The sequence below is a fragment of the Etheostoma cragini genome, chromosome 1 (genome assembly GCF_013103735.1).
Source record: "Etheostoma cragini isolate CJK2018 chromosome 1, CSU_Ecrag_1.0, whole genome shotgun sequence".
NCBI lineage: Eukaryota > Metazoa > Chordata > Actinopteri > Perciformes > Percidae > Etheostoma > Etheostoma cragini.
This window is the reverse complement of record NC_048407.1, coordinates 30734376-30758492: the sequence shown is the minus strand read 5'-3', so window position 1 is coordinate 30758492 and position 24117 is coordinate 30734376. Positions and strand designations below refer to the sequence as shown.

At 40.5% G+C, this 24117-nt stretch overlaps 1 protein-coding gene across 10 annotated transcripts in view; it reads left to right on the top strand.

Annotated features, from left to right (window-relative positions):
* Positions 1–24117, top strand: part of nav2a (neuron navigator 2a) — a 220982-nt gene that overhangs the window by 100663 nt on the left and 96202 nt on the right. For 7 of the 10 annotated variants that reach the window (XM_034892172.1, XM_034881062.1, XM_034884263.1 and 4 more), the window contains exon 1: positions 8590–9463. The exons of 2 other annotated variants lie outside the window; for them this stretch is intronic. In XM_034892172.1, the coding sequence (XP_034748063.1) occupies positions 9245–9463 (219 nt within the window). In that variant the 5' untranslated portion in view covers positions 8590–9244. Of the gene's footprint in view, positions 1–8588; positions 9464–24117 lie in introns of those variants that run through there. One more of the 10 variants, XM_034880284.1, reaches the window with a different exon arrangement.

The following is a 24117-nucleotide window of genomic DNA, read 5'->3' as shown; positions in this document are numbered from 1 at the left end:
AAATAGAGCTGCCGATAATCAGAGTTGGTTTCTCAGCGGGAGTTTTACTGAGTGGGGAAAATCTGTTAGAAACGCTAAGGTAAAACCGCACAAAATATCCAGCACTTCTTTTTGTGAATCCCATTGTCATGTTTTATCTTTGCAACTCACTAATCCATGATCTCTGCTCTCTTTAGCTCTTGCTTTGGGGCTACCAGCATCGCAGTTTCCTTCAGTTTTCCCCGTATGTTTGTTGAGGGGAAAAACATGTTTTGGTCCCGGAAATCTTCTGTTTATTATTCTTATTTTTTTGCATTTATTAAGTGTAGTCTATTTTATCTGGCAGTTCAAATGCCTTTTGGTTGCATGCATCAACAAGCATTCTATTAATAATGCTCCAATGAATATACTGTATCTGCACTGTACTGCATGACCGGGCTTAAACCTTGTGTAATAGCTTTAGTAGCCTGACTTTGGGAAAAATGTCTTCATTCCTGCATCCAAATCGCCGCACTAATGAGCCATTAGTTGTGTAAATGTGCTCTAGATAGTTTTGTTGGATATGTCTCAGTGTGATGTATGGACTCAATAATTAGCTGCGTATTCTCATGTGGATACAAAGCTCCGGGAGAAAGTCACAGCAAAATAGTATTTTTAAGCATACAAGTACATTCTCTGTGTCTCCTAATCACCATTCAGAGTCACCTTTAGTATGGTACAGGATGGCGCAAGTGCTAGATGATGATGATATACAGTGGGCTTGAAGGTTTGGGCACCCAAGGTAAAAATTGGTATTAATGTGCATAAAGACTGCCCTGCTGAGTTAATACCTTGTACTGCCCTCTTTGGAAAGTATCACTTATTGGAACACTACTTGTAGCCAGCCAAGACTTTTAATTTTAGTTTGAGATATCTTTGCCCGTTCTTCCTTACAAAAGTCTTCTAGTTCTTTGAGATTTCTGTCACGCACTGCTCTTTTAAGGTCTATCCATAGATTTTCAATTATTTTGAGGTCAGGAGATTGTGAAGGCCCAGGCAATATCTTCAGTTTACGCCTCTTTATGTAATCTACCGTAGTTTTTGAGGTGTGTTTAGGATCATTATCCATTTGTTGAAGCCATCCTCTCTTCCGCTTTTTCACAGATGCCATTAAATTAGTGTCCAAAATGTAATGGACAGAGGTTCTTTTCAATAAATTCTGTGCCCTTTTTTCTCCAAATGTACCTTTTGCTCATTTTGGCCAAAAAGTTGTATTTTAACCTCAACTTGTTTCCACAATGCATCAGGCTCGTCTATATGTTCATTTGCAAACTTCAAACGCTAATTTTTGTGGTGACGACATAGAAGAGGTTTTCTCCTGATGGATCTTCCATGAAGACCAAATCTGTACAAGAATCTCTTTACAGTGGAATGGTGTACCACAACTCCAGTGTCTGCCAGGTCTTTCTGGAGGGATCGTGCAGTTTTGACTTGCTTTACTCACAATCCTGCTGGCTGTTCTGTCTGATATTTTTCTTGGTCTTCCAGATCTTGCTTTAACTTCCACTGTTCCTGATGACTGCCATTTCTTAATTACATTCCGAATCGGAGATACTGGCATCTAAAAACGCTTTGCTATCTTCTTACAGTCTTCTCCTGCTTTGTGAACGTCAAATATTTTCAGTTTAAGTTTTTTTAGACAGATGCTTAGAAGAACCCATGGTGCTTATTGCTGGGGCAAGGTCAGATGAGCCTGGGCATTTAAAACCTTAAGATTGACATCACCTGGTCTTTCCAGTTGATGATTGAGAACAATCCACGACACTGTCAGGTCCCAGCTTTCCAAAGGTGGCGGTGTATGCTGAAAAATTCTGCAGTGTGCCCAAACCTTTGCAGATGCTATTTTTTTGTTTTCTGTTATTTTGAAAGTGTAAATCATGGAAATAAAATCTAACATGTCATGTGACTGTCATGTGACATATTGTAAGAATGTCTAATCTGTCATTTAATGACTTTTGGAGATTTTTCCATCTTTCCTTGGCTTCTTTACGCACATTAATTCAAATTTTTACCTGGGGTGCCCAAACTTTCGAGCCCCACTGTAGATGGTCAGCGCAGGTGACTGTGTAACTGTTTTCCTCGGTCAGCTTTAGAGTTTGTTCTCTTTTCTATGAAAACACCCCAAAATTTGTGTGGACAGAAGGGATAAATACATTTACCAAAATAAGTTATCCTGATTCCATTTGATGGAAAGCAGCATTGAAATGTTCTGGGTATCTGGATTTGTGCCCACTGAGGTTGGTAATGCTTGTTGGAAGTCGCTTTGGACAAAACCATTTTGCAGACTGACAGATGCTCAATTAATTATTAATCCAATGTGTCATCCTCTCAAAGAACATCTACAAATCCGTTTTTTGTTATTTTTTTACCGTCTGTTGAGTCTTGTAGGGATTTTAATAAAACACATTCATCAAACCAGGATGCAAGTGCAGTGTAGAGTGACTTACCATCTATGAGCCACTTCTCTGTCCTTTATTCTCCTTTTTTTTCCTTCCAGTCTTTTGTGACCCCTTGTGAAGCTGTTCTGATCTACATCTCTATTTCTGTTCCTCTTTCACTCTATTTCCTCAAACCCGTCTCTCTCTCGTCTGTCTCACTTTTCAGTCACTGAGAAAAAAAGTGAGTGTGACAGCAGTTAGTGGGTAATTGGTATTTAAGCCTCAGGGCTCACATAAGACCGGCCGGTTAATTGCCGTCCTGTTACGTGAGGCAATGTTGTAATCTCAACCATATTGATTATTTTCTTTCTCCACTGAGGAATAGTCTAATGTAGTTGAATTTCACAAGCTAATATTGACCTCCTAAACATTAAATAGGGTATTTTATTTTGAGCATTTTCTAATATCAGCTGAGATTTGAGGCTCTAATTAATGCTCTCAAACATTTGGTGTCCTCTCCTTCACCCTCATTCATTCATGAAATATTCACCACCGTCTCCTTTGTCGAGTAAGAGGGGCTAAAGCAGTGCTTAATGTTTTAAAAATGTTAACATCAAATAAATGAGAAGCAACAGTAACTGTTTTGTAATAATTACCAGGAAAAACATGACCAATGTGTTCATATTACATTCCACCTTCAGCTAATAATAATTTAGTGAGTTATTAAAGCCTGATAAGTGCTGGTTAATTATGCAGACTTAATTAAAAAGTGAATGAGGAGACGGTTTAGTGTCTTTCTGCTTCACTTATTGCCTTTTTTTTCTTCAGAAAAAAATTTCCATCTTCTGATCTAATGTAAAGTAGGACTCAAGATCATATGGGAAGATTGCACGCACGCACGCACACACTGACCTCGGAGCTGTGGCTGTGCTGACTACTCCCTGGTTTCCTTTTCTGTCACCCCAATTTACTGCAGAGAGACTGTTTGGGTGCAGCTGTCTCCTATGTCTGGCTTTTTGTGTGTGTGCGCATGTACTCTGTGTGTGTGTGTGTGTGTTTGTTTTTGTTTGTCATGATTTTACTCTTGTCTTTGTTTTTAATCACGCTACACAGGTTGTGTTGTTACTTGTACCTAAGTAGAGAGCTGCATGTATGTGTGTGTGTGTCTTTTCTCGTACTTCTATCTTTGTGAGGACCAATTTGAGTTGTTGACCTTGAAGAGAGGATGCGGTTGGAAAGAGAAGACATTTATGTCAGTTCTTAATAGGACCACTTCAGGGATACATCTTGGTTTTAGGGTTAAGTTTAGGATTTAGTCCCTTTCTAATAATTGACATATAGGTAGGGCTAGGCAATATATTGTTATTATATTGGTATTGTGATATGAGACTAGATTTCCTCTCAAATTTTGAAATTGTTAAATATCGTAAATGGTTTAAGTGTTGTCTTTTCCTGGTTTTAAAGGCTGCATTACAGTAAAGTGATGTCATTTTCTGTAATACCAGACTGTTCTAGCTCTTCTGTTATTTTTACCTTTACCCACTTAGTCATTATATCTACATTACTGATCATTATTTATTTAAAATCTCATTGAGAAGATATTTTGTTAAACCCTATAGTATATAATATCGACATCAAGGTTTAAGGACAAGAATATCATGAGATCTGATTTTCGCCAATCTCCCAGCCCTACATACAGGGTTAGAATGAATGAAATGTTCAAAAAATGTAAACCTATTGGCAATGTTTTTTTAAAAACAGGAGAAACTGTACAGAATTTCTCCTGTTTTAAGAAACTTTCTTTTCTTAAAGGAGACATATACTCAATTTCCGGTTCATACTAGTATTTGGGGTTTCTACGAGAACATATTTGGCTTTAATGTTAAAAAATATTCTTTTTCTCAAACTCTGTCCGAACGTACCTCTTCAACCTCTATCTGAAATAAGAACCACTTTATTCGCCAAATGCATCAGCAGACACATAGGGATTTGACATGGCAATCAGTAACACAGAAGCTCAACAAACAGCATATGCATATAGCTGCATAAATCATCCTTAAAACAATTAAATATATAAAATAGTCCAAAGATAAAATAGTGAGGGGGAGGTGCAGTGGATCAGCTATTCTTCTAAATAATCTGACTGGGCCCAGTCTGCTCTGATTGGCTTGAGAGAAAGCTTCAGTATACCTTTACCAAAGGTATTTGTCAAGCCATGGGTGGGGGCAGTTTATCTTAATAACCCTGAATTTGGCATACGAAGGAGAGCCAAATCTGAATGGCTGGATGAATGTTTTCCATGTTTCTGAGTTTGTGGGTAGGCACTCCAGATAAGCTGAAAAGGTTTGTGGTTGTGTGCTCCCTCTGAACAGAGTGAACTCCGCTCACAGTGATGACCTGTGTGGGTGACAGGAAAGTGACAGGACGTCCCCCCGCCCATTGCCCCAGAGACCCATTTAGATCACACACACAGACACATGTGCCACAGCTGGAGCTGGGCAAGGGCACAAACACACTCAGCAAGATTCACACTGACACACACATACACACACACACCTCTTTCTCTCTGTATCTCTCCATTCAGTTAGCTGTTTCACATGCAAACAGGACTTGTTTTTTCCTCCCCCAGCTCATTCTGCTGAGCTAAATTGTGTTGAATATGTAGCAGGTAGGTTGTTTTTTAGTGTGTGTGTTTGTCCAGACAAAGAGCTTCATGGACTCGGCTCCTCTCCCACTTGCCACTGTTCATTATCGTGTGTGTGTGTGTGTGTGTGCGCGTATGTGTGTGTGCGGGCAAATAGACCAGTTTGTGTAGGTCAAGTTGTAGATCCGGTGCTGTCACAGTGAAAATGTCAGGCTGTCGTTCCAGTTAGCACAGCTCTGCTAATGAAAACAATCAGGTGTGCAAAGTTTAATTTCATTTGCGGTGCATAAATATTTCAAAATAGGGAGGAATTGGCTGGATGAAGACTGTGGAAATAGGTCACTGTTGGAAGACTGTTTGAATACATGCATTTAAATGCCCATATTAAACAGTACATAAAAAAATATATATAACTTCACAAATAATAAATCAGTCAATTTTGTATCAAATAGGCCTATAATTTGACAATAAAATTGTGTAGACCATGCCTGCCGAAAAACTATTTACATTTGTAGGAAGAGTGGTAAAAGTATGGCCGATACATTCAGCTTGAAAAGTTTCTTCTCTACTTCATGAGCCAAAACTTCAAATCTTTTGTAAATACATTCTACAAATTACATGTTGGCACTATTGGGCTCAGCTCCACACCAAACTACTGATGACTTTTTTGGACCGTCCATCAATTAAAAAGTGTTTTGGTGTCTGTTGAGCCTTAACACTCATTTATCTCTTACTCAATCTAGTCCTTCTGGATTATATTTCACCGTCTCACCAACACCTGAAGCAACACGCCGCCACTTATCCGCACCCCCTTGCTTTTTCTTTAAGCAGTGCTGTTTTCCGGTCTTAACCTGCAAAGACCAAAAATCATGTCAAAACCGACCACAGATAAGTTAGGGCTCCCTCTATGCTCACCAATGTTGACAATTCAGTACTTCAGCATCTTTGTAGTTGATATATAATCTGTTGAAACTAATCTCTCGAATAGCTACAGAGCTCACAGCAAATCCACCCCACACAAATGTTTATTATTCTAAGAAGAAATACAGTATAAACACACAGCAGAGCAGGCACTGGGTGTCCTAGTTATTACAGTCAATACCGCCCATTTACAGCCAAACGGACTCTATTATTAGACTGCACTGGACTGTCATCAGGTATCTTCAAAGGTTTCTACATAAATCACACATGACTGTTTTTCTTCCCTGCTCTGTGATGTGCTGTGATGTGATCTGCGAGGGACTGGGACATGTTTACCATCACAGACAGGATAGTAGGAAAATAATGGAAGTTTCCCTTGTTATGGTATGCTGGGCTCTGTATGTTTTTCTTGTTTTACTAAAAAGACAGATTGCCATCTGAGGCTAGTGGACTGGAATTAATGTATTTTCCTATGTGTTGCAGTCAGCCAGTTTGTGCGTGTTTTGATGTCAGGATATATGTGTGTTTCCAATCACGGAGACAGTCTGGCTTTTTACTTACCAGTTACAACATTGCCAGTAGTTTATGACAAGGTGGCATATATGTGGCCTACAGTCAGTGATCAGTCGTCATACGGTAAATATATAGAATGGAAATGAAATTAATTGAACTTTTAGTTTCAGAATGACGTGTGTAATCTACAGCGTACAGTAAATTTACCTCCATAAATAATTATGTCAGGCTAAAAAAGTGGTCTGAATAAAACGTTTAATCCACCCTAAATGATACAGGCATTCCTTGACTGGCATATTGCACATCCAAAATCCATAAGCTATGCTTATTTGGGCATTGTTTAAAAAAGACTGGAGCTGCAAATCTCTAATCCCATAAACTTTCAAATATTTGGACCCTTAGCAGTCAGCATCACATCTCCACACATACCAAAATGGTGACTAAATCATAATCAGATATTAGTATTTACATAATTTAGGATTAATGTAACAAGATTAAGATTAACATTCAAAACCTGTCCTCTCCTGAATTAAATCCTTGCACTTATAACTTGTGTGTGTGTGTGTCTGTGTGTGTGTGTCTGTGTGTGTGTGTCCGTCCATCTGTACTTTCTCTATTTCCGTCCCTTCTCTGATAAGCAGCAGTATGAACTAAGATGATCTTTTCACATTGACCTGGAAATGAAATGTCTCTAATGCTGCTTACATTGTTTGGTTTGGATGGTGGAAAGCAGATACGGTCTTTAAGATGCTTTCTTTTCATTTGCCAGACATTCATGCCCCACAGAGAATGTATCAAAATGACCGAATGACATTAATACCCTTTGTTTTCATCTGGTGCCACCACAGACCAAAAAAAAAGAAAAGAAAGATGGACGAGGTGTCTCCACTTCCTCCCACTGTATAAAAGTGTATAGTAATACATGTAATGCCATCAATTTATGTATTAAAACCAAAATTATCAGACATATTTCACTGAATAAGCGAAACCTTGAACGGCTGGTGGTTCAAAAGCCGGGGGATTATCAGAGTCAGGAGGTTTCGTCTTCTAGGGAACATGAATGTCTTCATGAAATATCATGGCAACCATCCTAATAGTTGTTGATGTTGTGAATCACGCCGCTAGCATGGCTAAAAATCCCCATGACATAACACTTCAACTCAAAAAGCTGATTAACCCTTATGTTGTCTTCCCGTCAAAATTGAGAATTGACACTTTTGTTGACGCTTTTTATCAATGGTTTTAACTTTTTATACGTTTTTGTCCCTTTTTACAACACTTGGTGTTTTTTTCAATGTTTGTCACTTTTTTTGACGTTTTAAACACTACGTAACACTAAACTGTTGTTTTACATCTATTTGTGGAATTTAAGGTCAAACTAATTTATTGGAAATTATACCTAATGTTTGAGACAGACAATTACAATTAGGAATTAATTGGACTATAATTAAAGGAATGCATGTTGATGGATAATCACAGACTTGAATATGTCAACTTTTACTCAATACTATTTGGAAGTCACTTCAATTTTTTTTCAAATGGTATAAAATTGAAGACACCCCAAAAATAATGAAAGTACAGATTTTTACTTGCCAAAGGCCGTAATTTTGGGTAATTAAAAAAAACATTGATATAGAAAAGCTGGTTGATTTGAACCGATGACAACATAAGGGTGAAAAAATCCCTCCTTAAATCCTGTATATCATCAAACAAAAATTACTGAAATTAAAAATGGGAGCTGATATGATTTGTTTATTGCTATGGAAAATACATAGTTTTATGTGAATACATGAATACTGTAGGAATTGTCACTTATTGCTCGGGGTATTCAACTCCTTCACAAGCTAACAAAAAGATCACGCTAAACTGGCAAGTCCTAAACTCAAGATGAGATTAAATAGCGCCCAAGATTGGCCTTTCTGTATGTAAAGAAAATAAGAGAAATAGAGAGGCAGGCTGGAGGAGCATTCTGGGTAGATGTGTTGAGCCTTTCTCCACATATGTCAGTCCTGATCTAAGCCACACCTGCTGCTAACCACGATTTAGAGGGAGAGAGAGAGGCAGCAGAGTGCAGTGTGTTTTCAAGCTGTGTAGTCACAGGCTGAGCAGTCGTTGAAGCCAGTGGTCGCTATATCACTTCTGCCTTTCCTTTTTTCTTCTTCTCCATCGCTCGGTCTCTCCTCAACGGAGCTCGGTCTTTCCTCCTGTCATCCTGAAGCGATGCAGTTAACAGGGCTCTGTTAGAGAGGAGCTGCCCTGCCTCCTGTAGGATATTTTTGCCAATTGCTGAGGGAACGGAACACTTGCTCTGCCACCAGGCAACTGGGAAATCCTCTGAGTGTAAAGTGGGTTTTTAAAATGTTCTTTTCTGGACTTTGCACAGTGGATTTTGTCTAATTTCCATCTGGACACTTTATTTAAGAACACTGTGAGGAGGATTTGGTCTTTTCTACAAGATATAAAGAGCTGAAGCTACTTGACACTAGGAAACAAGTGGAATCAGTGGATTTTGAGGCCCCCACTACATGTTGGGGAGCTCAGCTCAGCCCCCTGCTGAGATCCAGCAGGAGCAGCCAAGACCCGGACACAGACAAATTACACATTACACATATTACCAAGTTGCAGATCAGGTGCAAACTGCACATGTGCTTCTTCAATCCAGTAACACCTTTACATCTGGACCATATGTGAGTCTTGCTGACTGGTAGCAGATTTTCCATCTCAGTGTGAGAGGGAGGGGAGCGTGCGGTCAACAGGCGGTCAGGAGAAGATGCCAGCCATCCTGGTGGCTTCCAAGATGAAATCAGGACTGCCCAAACCCAAACCGGTGCACAGCGCCATTCCCATCCCCCAGACTCACAGAAGGCCGTCAGCTCTAGCTCTGCCTTCGGCGCCCTTCAAGACACAGATCCCCTCGCTGGGCCAGCAGGTGGGCGCAGGACCCCCAAAAAGCATCACACCAGGGTCAGAGGACGGAGAAGACACTCAGGTCAGGATCTAAAACTGTAAAACTCCACCCACACCTGCTGGGTGGTGTTCCACTGTCCTACTTTCAGACATTGACTGTCATGTTGGCCCTTTATATTAGATCTCTATCTACCTAAGTACTGATTACTCAATACAGCCACTATCTAAAAAATGTAGGTGGTGTTGGCTCACTGCCTACTCAACAAGATGTTGTAGAAGGTACAAAATGTGGTTTAGTTCATTTTAAACATTGCTGGATGAAATGATACATCTGTCTCCAAAATTCTCTTTCGCTAAATGTTCTGTAGAGATCATTTGCAATAGTATTTCATTTGACTAATTAGTGATTTGATACTTCAAATTAATAACCCTAAAAAGTAGTGATGGCTTCGGTTTCCATCCCATTATGATCTAAATGCTGTTTTACGAGATAGAACTGTCTGACAATAATTAAACCATGAGGGAAATTTGAAAACTCTTGAGTGTTTTCAACATACACAGAAAAACGTTCAGTCCTTGCATGAAAAGTCACTTTAATATTCCTTTGCAACAACATCAGATGTCATCAGTCTTTTCAGATTGTTTCAGTGTGTGTTAATGTATTTCTGTGCCTTTTTCTTTTCTCAGCTGTGGTGGTAGCTCTTTAAATGGTAATCTTTTGTAAATCAATACACATAATTTCAGTACTTTCTCTGGCTCAGTTTGGCATAACAGAAATGCAACGCCAAATTCAGTAATTTCCTGGAAGGAGATGGAACAAGCTGTGTCTCCGCTGTCCAGGATGGCAGCGTAGCAGGATATCAGGGTGGCTGTTGGGCTGTGTTTGTGTGAAATATTGGCTGCACTTAGCAACCCCACGCAAACGGCTGCAGCGGCGAGAGGCATCGTTCTAATGCCATGTAAGGCAGTGAAGGGAAAGAGTTGTCTGTGTGTGTTAGAGGGCTAGCATGTGCATCCTTGGCAACCTGTCTTTACAGTAAGCGTGACTTGGAGCCGGTGAGGCATCCAACACTCCTTTGTGAAGGATACGTTGAATCTGGTATAAAGATGGTGATCATGTGAGGAGAAGACCCAGGAGCCCTACAACACCGGACACTGCACGCGTCCGCTTCTGGTTTCATTTGTTTGGTGTCTAATCACGTTTTCTCACTGACCTACTTTCCGGGACTTTCTATCTCTCATCTGTCCTATTTTCTCTCCCTCTCTTCATCCCTGTTGTGCTGATGAAGCAACCGTCTTCACCCTCGGCTGTTAACCCGTGACCTTCCTGACCAGCAGTGGTGAAGCAAATATTGCAGTTATGTACTGCAATCCATCACTGTTGACTGTGTGTTTGTGTTATGTGAGTGTTTTCTGTGTGTGTGTGTGTGTGTGTGTGTGTGTGTGTGTGTGTGGGTGGGTGGCACATCTATGTGAGTGTTTTTTAAATGTTTGGGCAATGGAATCACCTTCATCTACAGTGTTGTACATGATGTAGGTCAGCTAATTTTAGCAGGCAAAAACCAAAACGAATTAAAGACAAACCCAAAAGAATTTTTTATAGAGATAGCAATTTCCCACAGACAAAAGTGTGACAGGCTTTCAGTGGTCCACTTGCTGTAAATACGAGAGAGAGAGAGAGAGATGGAGAAAAAGACCACATCTGCATAGACACCAAGCATCTGTTTCATTGTAAACTACATGACAAAGATACTATTTTAGTTACACAGATGCTTAAATATGAGCATATAAAATAATTTAAAGATTAAATATGAGATAACACAAAAGCAACATATTTTTACACTATTGGCCCTCATATTGAAGAAATTAAATGGCTAGATTTTCTAATAGTCCCTGGTTATTGCTTAAAAACAGGGCAAGATTGTTATGGGTCTCATAGCTCAGTTGGATCATCTTCATTTCTGGACTGTGTCTGCTGGGCTTCACAGGGACTGACTGAACTAGAGGAAGGCCTGAGAGGCAGAACTGCTGGTTAGGACGCTGCATCGCTGTCAGTGGTCCTCAGTGTGAACCCTATCAACTCTGAGGGCAGAGTGAGATGAGACGAGGCTCTCAGGAGACATGGAGGCTGCTTTCTGTTTTTTGGTGCTTTCACTACCGACTCGGGGGACACAACGTTGAGACTCTTTCCTTTAGTGTTATAATAAGGAAAAATTCGTTCTCCCAAAAGTATTTATCCTAGAGCTTCAATTTTGCACCAACATTCAACAATCATACACAGTGAAAAATCCATCATAGGAGAGGCAGAGAGACCAATTTCAGCACCCACAGGGGCAACAAATAGATATGAATCCAGTACAGTCATAAGAGTGGGTTGAGGTTTGAGTCATTTCTCAACTAGGAAAACTTGTCCTCTTGCTCTTTGTCTTTCACTGTCAGTTTGTTTTTATTTGACATTTATTTAACCAGGATGGTCTCAGTCTTGAGATCTAAATCCAAACACATAAATCAGAAAAGTAAGTGAAGGAGTAAGGATAATCTATTAATAATATTCATTTCACTGGGAAATGGCTGAATGCACCAAAACACAAAGCAGCATGTTTGCAGTTATCTGAGGGAATAGTGAAGTCATGGCAGAGTGTACTTGAGGCCTTGCTTCTAACAAACATCCATCTGGATGACCCAGTTGGCACTAAACACACAAACATGTTGTGTACACCTGTAACAAGGAGTTAATCCATAATGCAATGGGAGCAGGAGGCAGAAAGAGACATCCAGGTCGAGTATACAGACAGGAGAGAGGACAGTACAGTCTGTACTGTATACTTAGCTGTGTGTGTGTGTGTGTGTGTGTGTGTGTTGTTGGGTTATGTGAAGTCTGGCACATTCTGCTGTTCTGATGTAAAGGGGATAGTCTGGAAATGTGTGAGTGGGATGTGAAGCTGTGTGTTTGGGGAGGGGGGGGTGTCTTTCTGTCTCATGTGTGACACACTTTGAAAAGACAAGCTGACCTTTAACCTTTCACCATACTCTTATCACAGACAGCAATGCCTGAACAGATACTCTGCTGCCACCTAGTGTGTGTGTGTGTGTGTGTGTGTGTGTGTGTGTGTGTGTGTGTGTGTGTGTGTGCACGCACACACACACTTCTCTATTCATCTTTAATGCTTTACTTTTTTCCCTTGCTCCCTTTCACTCTTTCACTTCAAGTTTTCATTGTTGCCAGCTCATTAATCCTCAGCTACAGCTTTAAAAAAGAAAAGGTTCAAACGAAGAAGCCCTGAAAGCCACGTTCACAATGGAACACCCTGAAAAAGAAATTCTGATGTTACGTAGAGCATAGATATTATAATCCACAAACACAGTCAAATACTCTCTCACACATGAGCACACAGCCACATAGAGAGAAGTGTCTGTGTGCCAGTGTGATAAGGAGCTCATATCTTAATAAGTATCTTTCCAGATAAAGGCTTAAGTCAGGCTCTGTGTAAAGACTGGCTTTATAAGACTCATTATGAAAGCACACCACGGTGTGAGAGCTAAATCACATTAAAACAAACATATTGGGACTGGTGAAGAGGGTCACAGGCCACTTCAGCTAATATTAACTAAGATAATCATGTTGTAAATAAACCAGGATCCACAACTTAGGCAGCTGCATATATGCAGGAGAGCAGAGCTTAGTCTGGATATCTAATAAGATGCATCAATGACTCAGAGCTCCTTCAATCAACTTCCTTCGTTCTTGAAGATGTGTAATTGCCTGAGATTTCACTAATTTGAATTATTTAAATTGGTTGTAATTTCATTCTAGGAATTGGTTTGACCGCGAACCTGCACTATCCAGCGATATGTGTGAACTCATTAAATCATTATGGATTCAAAGCTAATTAAATGACCCTTAATGGCAAACTATGGATCAATAATGACTGAGGTAGGCGATTAGACAAAGACTCGATATATACAGTACATTTGAGGTGAAAACCAAGTAGGAAAACTGGGGAATGACACATTCAGTTGCCTGGTAATTCCATCAGATAAACTGTAGTCATTCATTTAATGTCTGTTTCCCCTCTAACATTTAAAAACATATCAATAGTTGAGCCTTAAACGGTTGCGTACTCCGAAAGTTTTCCGTTAGTTTAATTACATTTGTTAAAATTATCAACAAAAGATCAGTTTACCTCATGTTTGATAAATGATTAATCCTTTGATTGCTAAACAATTCATGGCCACAGCTGGGGATTTGCTGCTTTTCTGTTTTAATTTACTAGTACAGTGCTCGTTGAAAATATGTGGCCCGGGCCAATTGTGAAGGTATTTTGCCGACGGTAATGTTAGTAGTGCTGTAAGTTAGCAGTAGACTGACTCAACCCGTCTAATGAAAACTGCTATGTCTGCCCGGTTCAGCTCTGAGATTTTCTTGCATGCACAGCGCTGTGAAGGAATAATCTCAGAGATTAAGTTCTGCTCTGCCTCTGTTTAGAAGGGAACGTAGGCTACAGCTCACAGTAACTTAATACTATAGGCCTCTAGTGTCTGGCTATTAGCCGACCAACCAACGTTGGAAAGCGTTCTGCATGTGGCGTCTGCGTGAGACGTGCATGTTACCTGTCCCCTAAACACGGACATACAATTATACATACAGATATACGTCTGAATAGATAAATGGAATACAATTAGGTTTTGGTCTGTTGGTGGGACAAAACAAGCCATGTAAAGATGTCATCCTGAGTAGAGCTGGGCGATATGGAGAAAATCAAATATCATGATATTTTTGACCAAATTATATTGTAGTGTTAACTAATGGTGCTTTCACAATATATTTACACAATGATATTTTTGATAAATAATCAACAGTAATGTGGATATAATGACTAAGTGGGTAAAGGCAAATAATAGAACAGTTGCACCAGTCTGGTAAGTTCAGAAAATGACAACACTAATGCCCTATTACGATATTACAATATCAAAAAATCAAAAACAATATCTAGTCTCATATCACGATATCGATATAATGTCAATATATTGCCTAGCTCTAATCCTGAGTCTGTCAAATGGATACTTTTGATGATTAAGAAAATCATGATGTCCCATGATGGTCAAAATTAAATAATGGAGGACTTTCAAGCCCAGCGTTTGATTCTAGAGAAACAAAACTGCTAAACAGTTGATAAAGGTATGAATAAAACTAATGAATAATTCAGATGTCAGCATTAACCATTAAAACCTATTTCACTTGACCCCTAGAAGAGATCTCTCATGTCTCAGCCTCCCCTCCACCTCAGCGTCTTGGATCCTGCGAAAGGCAATAATGACTTTTTTTATGGCTTTAACATCCAGCCTGAGTCTCCTGAAGACCCGGCCCAGCAGGTGAGAGTGAAAGGCAAAGCACCATCGTGCTGCATTGGATTACTAATGTCCTCCTACCCACCCACTGGAGGACAGATTGGGTGGGGGTATGGGTGACTATATGTTGCTGCCTTTTATCATTACCATGACAAAGGGCCACACATACACATATGTCTCCTCAGGAGGAGACACAAGTTAAAGCCAGATTTAATGGATGTTTTGGTGATCCATTGTTGGAGAGTTCTTTGTTCAAAGGAATAACCATGGTTTTAACAGACTGCAAGAGTTCAGAAAGAGAGCACAGGAAGAAAGGACATGTCTTGTTAGGTCTTGTGAGTAATCTCATAAATTTAACTCATGCCCTTTTTTCAATTTGTGTTTGTGAATCAATTTGTGAATCTGTTACAGTTGTCATGTGAAAAGCATAATTTTTAAATCAGAAAGCCATTAAAGTGTCAGAGTATTTTTTCTTTCTTGTCAAGGCTGTTTTTTTTAGCTTCTGAAAGGTGACACGTTGGAGATAAGAGGTTTTCACCCAACAGCGATCCACACGCGTTACAATCTGCATCATGCAGGAGGAAGCCCATGTTGCTGTTGATAGGAGCAACAACGCGCACCTGAGTGCTCTCAGAAAACACAGAGATGGTCGTCCTGCAGCTAGGGGCGGCTGTGACTCAGTGGTAGAGCGGTTGCCTACCAATTGGAAGGTTGGTGGTTCGATCCCCGCCCCTGCAGTCATTGTCGAAGTGTTCTTGGGCAAGACACTGAACCCCTAGTTGCCCCCGGTGCTGCGCATTGGAGTGTGAATGTGTGTGAATGTTTATCTGATGAGCAGGTGGCACCTTGTACGGCAGCCCCGGCCACAGTGTATGAATGTGTGTGAATGGTGAATGTTTCCTGTAGATGTAAAAGCGCTTTGAGCAGTTGTTAAGACTGGAAAAGCGCTATATAAATACAGCACATTTACATTTATTTACATTCATGCGGCTGGGCTGATACCAGGTGGGGCTTCATTCACAGGCAGACTGCGGGCAGATGGTGAGATAGCAGCAGGCCTGAAGTCTGTGGCTTTTATATGGCGATGAAGAGGCAGGTGCTCCCCCAGCACCTGAGCAGCTTGTCATTGTAAAATTGCACAGGCCGGGTGCAGGATTTGTATAGATTAGGGGTGCTACACTTTGGATTTTTAAGTCGTCTTTATGGTGCTGAAGATACACTTTGTTAAACTCATGGTGCATTCAAGTGTGCCTTGTACACACTGAGAAGTGTGAAGTGCAATGCGGTTGTTGCAAGATTTTTTAATTTTTTTAATTGAATCGTGGATTTAGAGAATCGTGACACCCTAGTATAGATGTCAAATAATTATTCGGGCTTCCTACTGTCATCATTTGTTAGTGTGGAGTGAAATTCAGACCTAGATGGGACCAGTTTAGCTGCATGATTTATTTGAGAAGCTTTCATCTGTTTTTAACAGTTCTTATTTGCTAAAAGAAATGCGCTTTAACACAATATGTTTAATTTACTTTTTAACTGTGTTTTTTATCATAAAGCTTAATGTTTGAAGTGAAAGTCTCCTTCTGTGAATGGGCCAGTAATCTTAAAGATTAAACTGTAGGAATAAGAAAACCTGTTCTGGTGTAGCTAGATTTGATGTTTTAGAGAATGGAGAGATCTTAATGTTGAGATTCTGGGTTTTGTTGTGTTGATTGTGTGATTTATTGATTACAAAATGTGTTTTATCATTTTGTAATCAATAAATCCCCCTGGTGCTAGAGTAATTTCAAACACATTTTATAGTTTGTCTACCTTTTGGGTTTCGTATATTCTCTTTGATATGTTCTCGATAAAATACAAAATTCTAGAGAAAATGTTTAATTTTTTCATTGAACATGTGAAAAGCTCAGCTTCTTTGAGGATAGACTGGATCATATGGCAGTTGGCTCCAGTCATGACCTCATCTCTGCCTAATGTGTCTCGATCAGATTCCACTTCCTGTTCAGTTGTCCCCTCGCCTTCCTGTGTGAGGTCATGGCTGAGGACATAACCGTATTAATTAAGACCGGGCATCTGCTTCGCTGAGTTGATGTTCCTCCATTGATTTCCCCCCCCCCTTCCAAAAGGTGCCCTCCTCTTCAGTTTCGCTCCTTCTCTGCTTCCCTTGTAGTAGTTGTCACAGGGAGCCCGTTGGTGCAGACAAACAGGTCATTGTGAGTGGCGCCCCCTGGGGAACCGACACTGCAGGGGCGGTTAGACTAACGCAATCAGCTCCATCTCTGTCTGGAAACAGAAGGCAGTGTGGAGGAGAAAAAAAAAGCAGGCCAGGAGGTAGAGGTCAGCCGGGCTGTAGTCACCCTCCCCAGAGGCCCGTGTCTGGGGTCAGCAAGGACTGAGAGGCAGGTTGGATAACTTCATGACCTTTTTGGAGCCAGCAGAACGCCGATGATGTCTGCTGGTCAGGCTTTGATACAACAAATCAGCTTTAGAAAGATTTAAATCTAGCACAGTAAATAAAGGAGACATTATTTGTAAAACACAGTACCTCTCATACAGTGTAAAAAGACAACAGATCAAGTCATGTGGTATACAGCATATGAAGTACATACAAATTGAACATACATGCGAACATACAGTAGGATTCGTGCAATAGTGACCGTAATTACTGTTCTACATTTGATCACCATCACATTAGTTGTCCTGCTCAAATGAACGTGAAAGTTTAGTGGAAACTAGTCTTTAGAAGTCCCTATTTCATCGAAATTACCATAAAGAAGTGGATGTGTCTGGATATGTTGATCAATAAAATGTTAAAGCCACAACTAGAGCAGGGCAGTAAATGGCACATGCTAAGTTTGAGTAGCTAGACAAATCAAATTTTATTAAAATTTTTCTTTTCAGTTATCACTGACAGATCCTTCTGACAGGTTTTGTTAATGTTCTACTAACCCATCAGATTCATTTTACCAACCATACCTACTATAGCTGTGCATGCACACAGTTTAAAAATAAATAGATGACTGTAATGAACAGTCAATTTGTGTTCTTGTGCAGCTTTTTAATTCCTCTGATTTTAAGTGTGTGTGTGTGTGTTCTGCATCTGTGCTTGCTCTGTTTACACAGGCAGTCTCTAAGTGTTGAATCCAAAAATGCGGCTGTAAGTCTGCCATTCAAGCAGCTTTTCAGTGATTCTAAACACACCTCCATAAAGTCTCTCCATTTCCCATTTCCCATTTACATCATTACACATGCTTATTTTAGTTTCTTCTTTATGTTGATTTGTTATGTATAAGCTCCTAGGTTTTGTTTATACGCTCGACCCAAGGCTAAAGCTCTATTTTTGAATTGGATTTATAAATATGTCTTTATTTGTATAAATAAATAAAATTAAAATTAGGATTTGTTTTATATAATATATAACTTAATACTATTTATCCCAGTATCCTTTGCACTATGCTCCACATTTAAATTTATTTGAACTCTCCATTGCACTCATGTCTCTATATTGTTTCTGTTTATAGTATGTATATATTGTGTATTTATTTTTGTGTATATTTTGTTTTGGTAGTTTTGTACGTGTAAGCACATTGTGAGTAACGATGCTCCAAAGAAAAATTCCTTGCTTGTGTCCTCATACCTGGTAAATAAAGCTGATTCTGATTCTGATATCATAAATTAATTAAATACTCTTGATGAAGGACCGGAGGCCCAGAAACATTAGTTTTTTTTGTACATAAATGGTGATGCTATAGCAAGAGCAGAGTGCACGGTTTGTTCCTATGTTATTTTCCAATGCACCTGCACAGAAGGATTTCTGGATGTGCAAGTCGTTTAATTTACTTATTTAAAAAATGAATATTTAAAGGGAAGAATGAAGATGGTATTTGTCCAGGTGACACTGCCGAAATTGTAAAACCTCACTTTAGTAAATATTTGTTTGCATTTGTTAGGGGTGGAAATCACCAGATGCCCCACACCATGATGGTATCACGAAACTTTAAACATATTGCGGTATTCTGTGACATATTGCAATGTATTCACTTTTTTCCAACTTTGAATTATGTCCCCCAAAGGAACGCACATGTCAACATCTGTTTTATCAAAACAGACTGTATCATCTTGTGTACTGAAAGAGCAAAAATATTATATTATTCCAGTACCAAAAAGTAAAATGTATATAATAAAAGGGTGATAATTGCTTTATCATTCATGTTACCTTGTTAGTTGATTAATTTTTACTGCAGACAAATAGAGAAGCAACACCAGACAATCTGTCATCCTACAGGTTACACATATTAAATGAAATTATTATTAAATTATTGTTCAATACAAGCATGACATTCTCAGTATGTTCCAGCTTTTGAGATTATTGTCTTTCCGTATGACTTTGTGTAAAGGTAAATACATATGATGTAAAAGAGAAGAAGTCAATAAAAAGACAGAGTAGTCAGTCTACGTTTACCTCAACAGTAGAGCCCTGTCCTATTGCTTTGTTGCATGTCTTTTTACCCCCAGTTAGTCCATATGTCCCTCGCCCCCTCACCCAGAACAGCCAGGCAGCAGGGCCATCCCAACCCCCCCAACTTCCCCACCACCATCACCCCAATCTTCCGACCCAGCCTCGAGAGCTCTGATGTGGAGGTCCCCCAAAACAAAGGGCCCTCCCTGGCAGGGTTATCCCCCCATTGTCCCTGACACTCTGAGGTTTATCTGGGACTGTGAAAGGAACCATACTCAGCCCATTCACTGAGGCTGCACTTAATGAGCTTGTTGAAGGCCTGGGCTAAAACTTAAACACAAGAACTAAATGCTGACATATTCTCTTCTTGTAGAGCCAGAATGTCATTAAATCAATGCTGGTTAGGAGCAGTGGGGGACTAATGTTTCTGTAGTGCGAAAGGCTGAGTAGATGGACTTCTTTCTGTGTTGTGTTGGTGAAACACTTAAGTTTAGAAAACTGCATGCGGTATTGGTTTCCCTTTCAAAAGTAATGATGATTTGGTGTTTGTGATGTCCTTCTCAGTCCTTCTCTTCTGTTGATGAAATCAAGAGTATTTATGTGCCTTTATTCATTTTTTTCTTTATGGTGGCTGTTGCAGTTTGCTTACCGTGCATGTAGACATTTACCACTGCAATGCACTGCATGCTTCGACTTGAGCTCTCAGTTGAAAAAGACACGCAATGCTCACGTGTCTTAAAAAGTAAGCAGTGTTTTGTCAATGAAATTCATTTGAAAGTCAGTGACCGTTGCCTTGCAGTGCATTTCAACTCTGAAATATCTGAAATATCTGTTGTTTTTATTCTACATGAAATAGTTAATTTTCTACCAAACAATGAGTGTTAAAGATGTCATGAACCAGCTTTAAGTCGCATCACTGTTGTGTTTTACCAATTGGGAGTGGAGAACCAAAACGGACATTTATTTCTGTAAAAACAACACGGGTCATAACTTTCTCTTCAACTGCTTCAGTATTATTGTTGTTTTGTAGAGCTTAAAGCCTTTTTGTGCAGCCTCCTGGAAGTGATCATGCATCCCCTTACTGTGGGAACTTTCTGTAAATCTTGGGCCTTTCCCAAAATTCAAATTTGGCTTGTAATTTGTGGTTAGTGGTGGGGTGTGTGTATGTGTGTGTGTGTGTGCGCACAGGGGGTTGGGACTTGCTCAAACGGAGGGCATCCTGTGCTATGGACTCTCTTACCATACACACTCACACATACATAAATACTTAGGTTATGAACCCACTGAACACATGAACATAAATACACACACACACACAGCTGCTGCAATGTGATGTGGGTGACGGCTGATCAGAGACCGGACTCCTCAGTCTCTGGTCAGGGAAAAAAAACTTGGCTTTTTTTTTAACAGACAGAGGAGCTGGTTAGAGAAATAATAAATAGAAAAGAGACGGTTAGCGTTGAGTTCAGCGTGGTTTGGCATCTGAGCTCTGAAATTCCCACTATCCAGTCCCTCCACTGTTATCAAGGGTGCACCGCTCATCCCTTTTTGTTGTCATGGAAGGCCACGGCTATCGGGGGAAGGGTCTAAGAAGGTTAAGAGGGCTGTCCTTTTCTTTTGCTTTCTCCTCCCCAAATGACCGATGGTCATTGACGAGCAATAGAACAATGCGTTGCCGTGGGCAAAGGAGGAGGGGAAGGGGGGATCCACTCCTCCTCTACTCGGTGCATTTGGTTTGGCTGCCTCTCAGAGCAGCAGAGGCCGCGGAGCTCTTCTTGCCTTTCGCCTCCTGCGTTTATTATTCCCTCCTCTGTGTCCCATAGTGGGTGGAGAAAAGCTGGAGGCGCAGAACCCCCCCCCCCTTCACCCCTCAGGCATACAGAGACCTGCTGGGGCTTGAGAAAGCAGCAGCCCGACCATTGCCTCTGGATCTACATGGTACACTCATTCAGGACATTTTTCTAAAACCTCCGAGGATTTTAGCGTTTTGCTGCAGTTTGGATCCAGTTTGCTCTACAACTAATTCTCATGGCTTTTATTTGGACCTGGCGGGCCAGCCAGCAGTCCTCCTCAGTGTGAAGCAGGTGTCTCTGAGGAAGGACGCTGCCAGAAGGAACATGAGTTTGATGCTGTGCCGCTGGGAGCAAAACAATTTCACCATGAAACTGGTAGGCTGAAAACTTCCAGGTCATCGTAGAGCTCAAACACCAGGTGGCCCTTAAAAATGTAATGCTTTTCTGTGCATATAAAATCACCGCTGTTTCACTTAGATACTTTTTCCACTTTGCGTTTATGTATCAGTGTAAATTCTTTTCTCATCAGCCCAAAGCCTTACAGTAGCTGTGGTGTTAGATTGCTAGCACGCAATGAATTAGTGGCACTCGTTTTAATATCAGAGAAAAGTGCTGAAGGTGAGCTTCCTAGTTTTCCCCTCAGCTGATACTAGCTTCACTTTGATGTCTTTATGGGAACTAAAATAGGCTTAAAAAGGCCTTCAACCAGAGTTTTGTGGAAAATTTCCATATTTCTGTTTGCATTCTTCGTTGAAGCATTTATAGGAAAAGAAAGATCTTTGGTTCTGCTTTGTTACTCCCTGTTTGGTGAGACAGATGTAGAAATAATAGTAATAAAGAATTTTAATATAGCACTTTTCATAAACTCAAAGCCGCTTTACAGGGCATGAAGATAATAAAAACAATAAAACAAATCATGATTCAGGCACAGATGAGAAGGAAGAGGGGCGTGGGGCTATGGATAGCCAGAGGTGAAGAGATGGGGCTTGAGGCGGGACTGGAAGATGCTGAGGGACTTAGGTTGGTAGTTGTGAGCAACTATACGTTCTAGATATGGTAAATATTCAACAGGATCTGGGACACTGTGATAAAGGACAGAGCTGGCCAGGTGCAGACAGGTCATGCTGTGCAAATGAGGGGGGAAAAAGATCTTTGTAATGGCTGATGTACGTATATGATAAAAGTAGGAAGCTGCAGATTTAATAAAAGTCAGTTTGTATAATGAGCACCCTGTCGAGTTTACACATAACACAGCCTGATGGGACACTCTATCTCTCTCTTGCTCTTCTCTCTGTCTTTCTCCGTGTCTGTCTTTCTTTTTGCCATGGTCCTTATCTGGATCTCCCAAGCTAACAGAGGAAAGGGAGAGGGAAGCAGAGGAGGTTATTACCAGAGTCTAGCGATGAGCCGATAAGAAGGCTAGTTTAATTACAGACCAGTAACCTCCACACAGCATGACTGACGGGATGCCAGTGGGCTACAGGGTCAGTGTGTGTGTGTGTGGGTGTGTGTGTGTGTGTGTGTAAGAGAGAGGCACACTTGAACATGTCCGCACACTTCTCGAAATTAAAATAACCTCCCTTTTTATTATGAAGTGTAGTCAATGTTCAAAACCCTCTCTGTTCTACTATAGCTGTATTGATTATTTGATTGTCAGGGTCCTTATGTCAACATATGACCTATGCAGCGTAAATCAAAATGCATTATTTATGTGTTTAATCATGATTACAGACATACCACTATACACAGAGAATACTAATACATTGGCACTGATAATAGATTTTTTTAGTGAAGGTATATGCTGCCATCATTGGCATACAATCAAGACGCATACTCCTTTTTTAGCGTTTATCAGCGCTGTTTGGCCTGCATTGACTTACATTGCCTTGTCATTGTGTGTGAATTTACGCCATAGCGAATAGTATGAAAGGGGAAAAAGGTGGTTGGGGTGGTGGATGGGTAAAACACAGGACTTTCACCCGCGTGTCACGTTCCCTAAACCCAACCATCGCTTTCTCCTTTTACTAAAGCCAGCCACGTTCTTCTTTTCCTAAACCCACTCCTGTTGTTCTTTTCCTAAACCCAACCGTAGCTTTCTTCTCGCAATAACATGTTCATCTCGCAATTACATGGCAAGTGGCGATAACACGGCAAGTGGCGTGTATGTGTACGCCTGCTGTATACAGCCTAGACATTCCACAGATACCTCAAAATGCATACAGGTAACACGCCACTGGGCTTAAGAAAGATGGCGTGTATATTTATGCAATGTAAGGGTGGCCTCTAGCTCACCCAGTAAGAGCTTTCGCCCCATGTAGGCTGAGTCTTGCAGCGGCCCGGGTTCAAATCCGATCTGCGGCCCTTGGCTGTGTTTCATCCCCCATCTCTCTCCCCCTTTCCTGTCTATTCACAACTCAAAGATATTCAGTTTACTGTCACAGAGAATGAAGAAACTAAAAAAATCCACATTTGAGAAGCTGCAATCACATAATTTGACTTTTGACTTGAACCGATTATTCTATTCTCCAGACAACTCTTTAAATTGTTTATATGCATTTGAACCTTGCTTTAAAATAGAAATGTTGTACTTAATGACATTTCCCGCAATTTTCTAAGTTAACATGCAGCTAACGTCTTGAGCTTGAGTCAGACCCAGGATGTCACAGGTATGCCATACACCTTAGCCTTAGTGCACCTGAAACTTTGGCCACATAGAGGGCAGAACATACAACAATGGTCTCTGGCCAGATTTGAACTCAGGGGATTGTAGCAGAATTCAGGATGTGATTTGATTAATAGGCAACAGGACATCCCTGCATAGTTCATTTTTAAGCGATTGAAAAATTACATTATCTTTAGGGTAGGCCTGTACGATATTGGAAAATTCTGACATTGCGATATTTTTCCCCCTGCGCTATACACTCACCGGCCACTTTATTAGGTACACCTGTCCAACTGCTCGTTAACACTTAATTTCTAAGCAGCCAATCACATGGTGGCAACTCAGTGCATTTAGGCATGTAGACATGGTCAAGAGAATCTCCTGCAGTTCAAACTGACCATCAGTATGGGTAAGAAAGGTGATTTGAGTGACTTTGAACGTGGCATGATTGTTGGTGCCAGAAGGGCTGGTCTGAG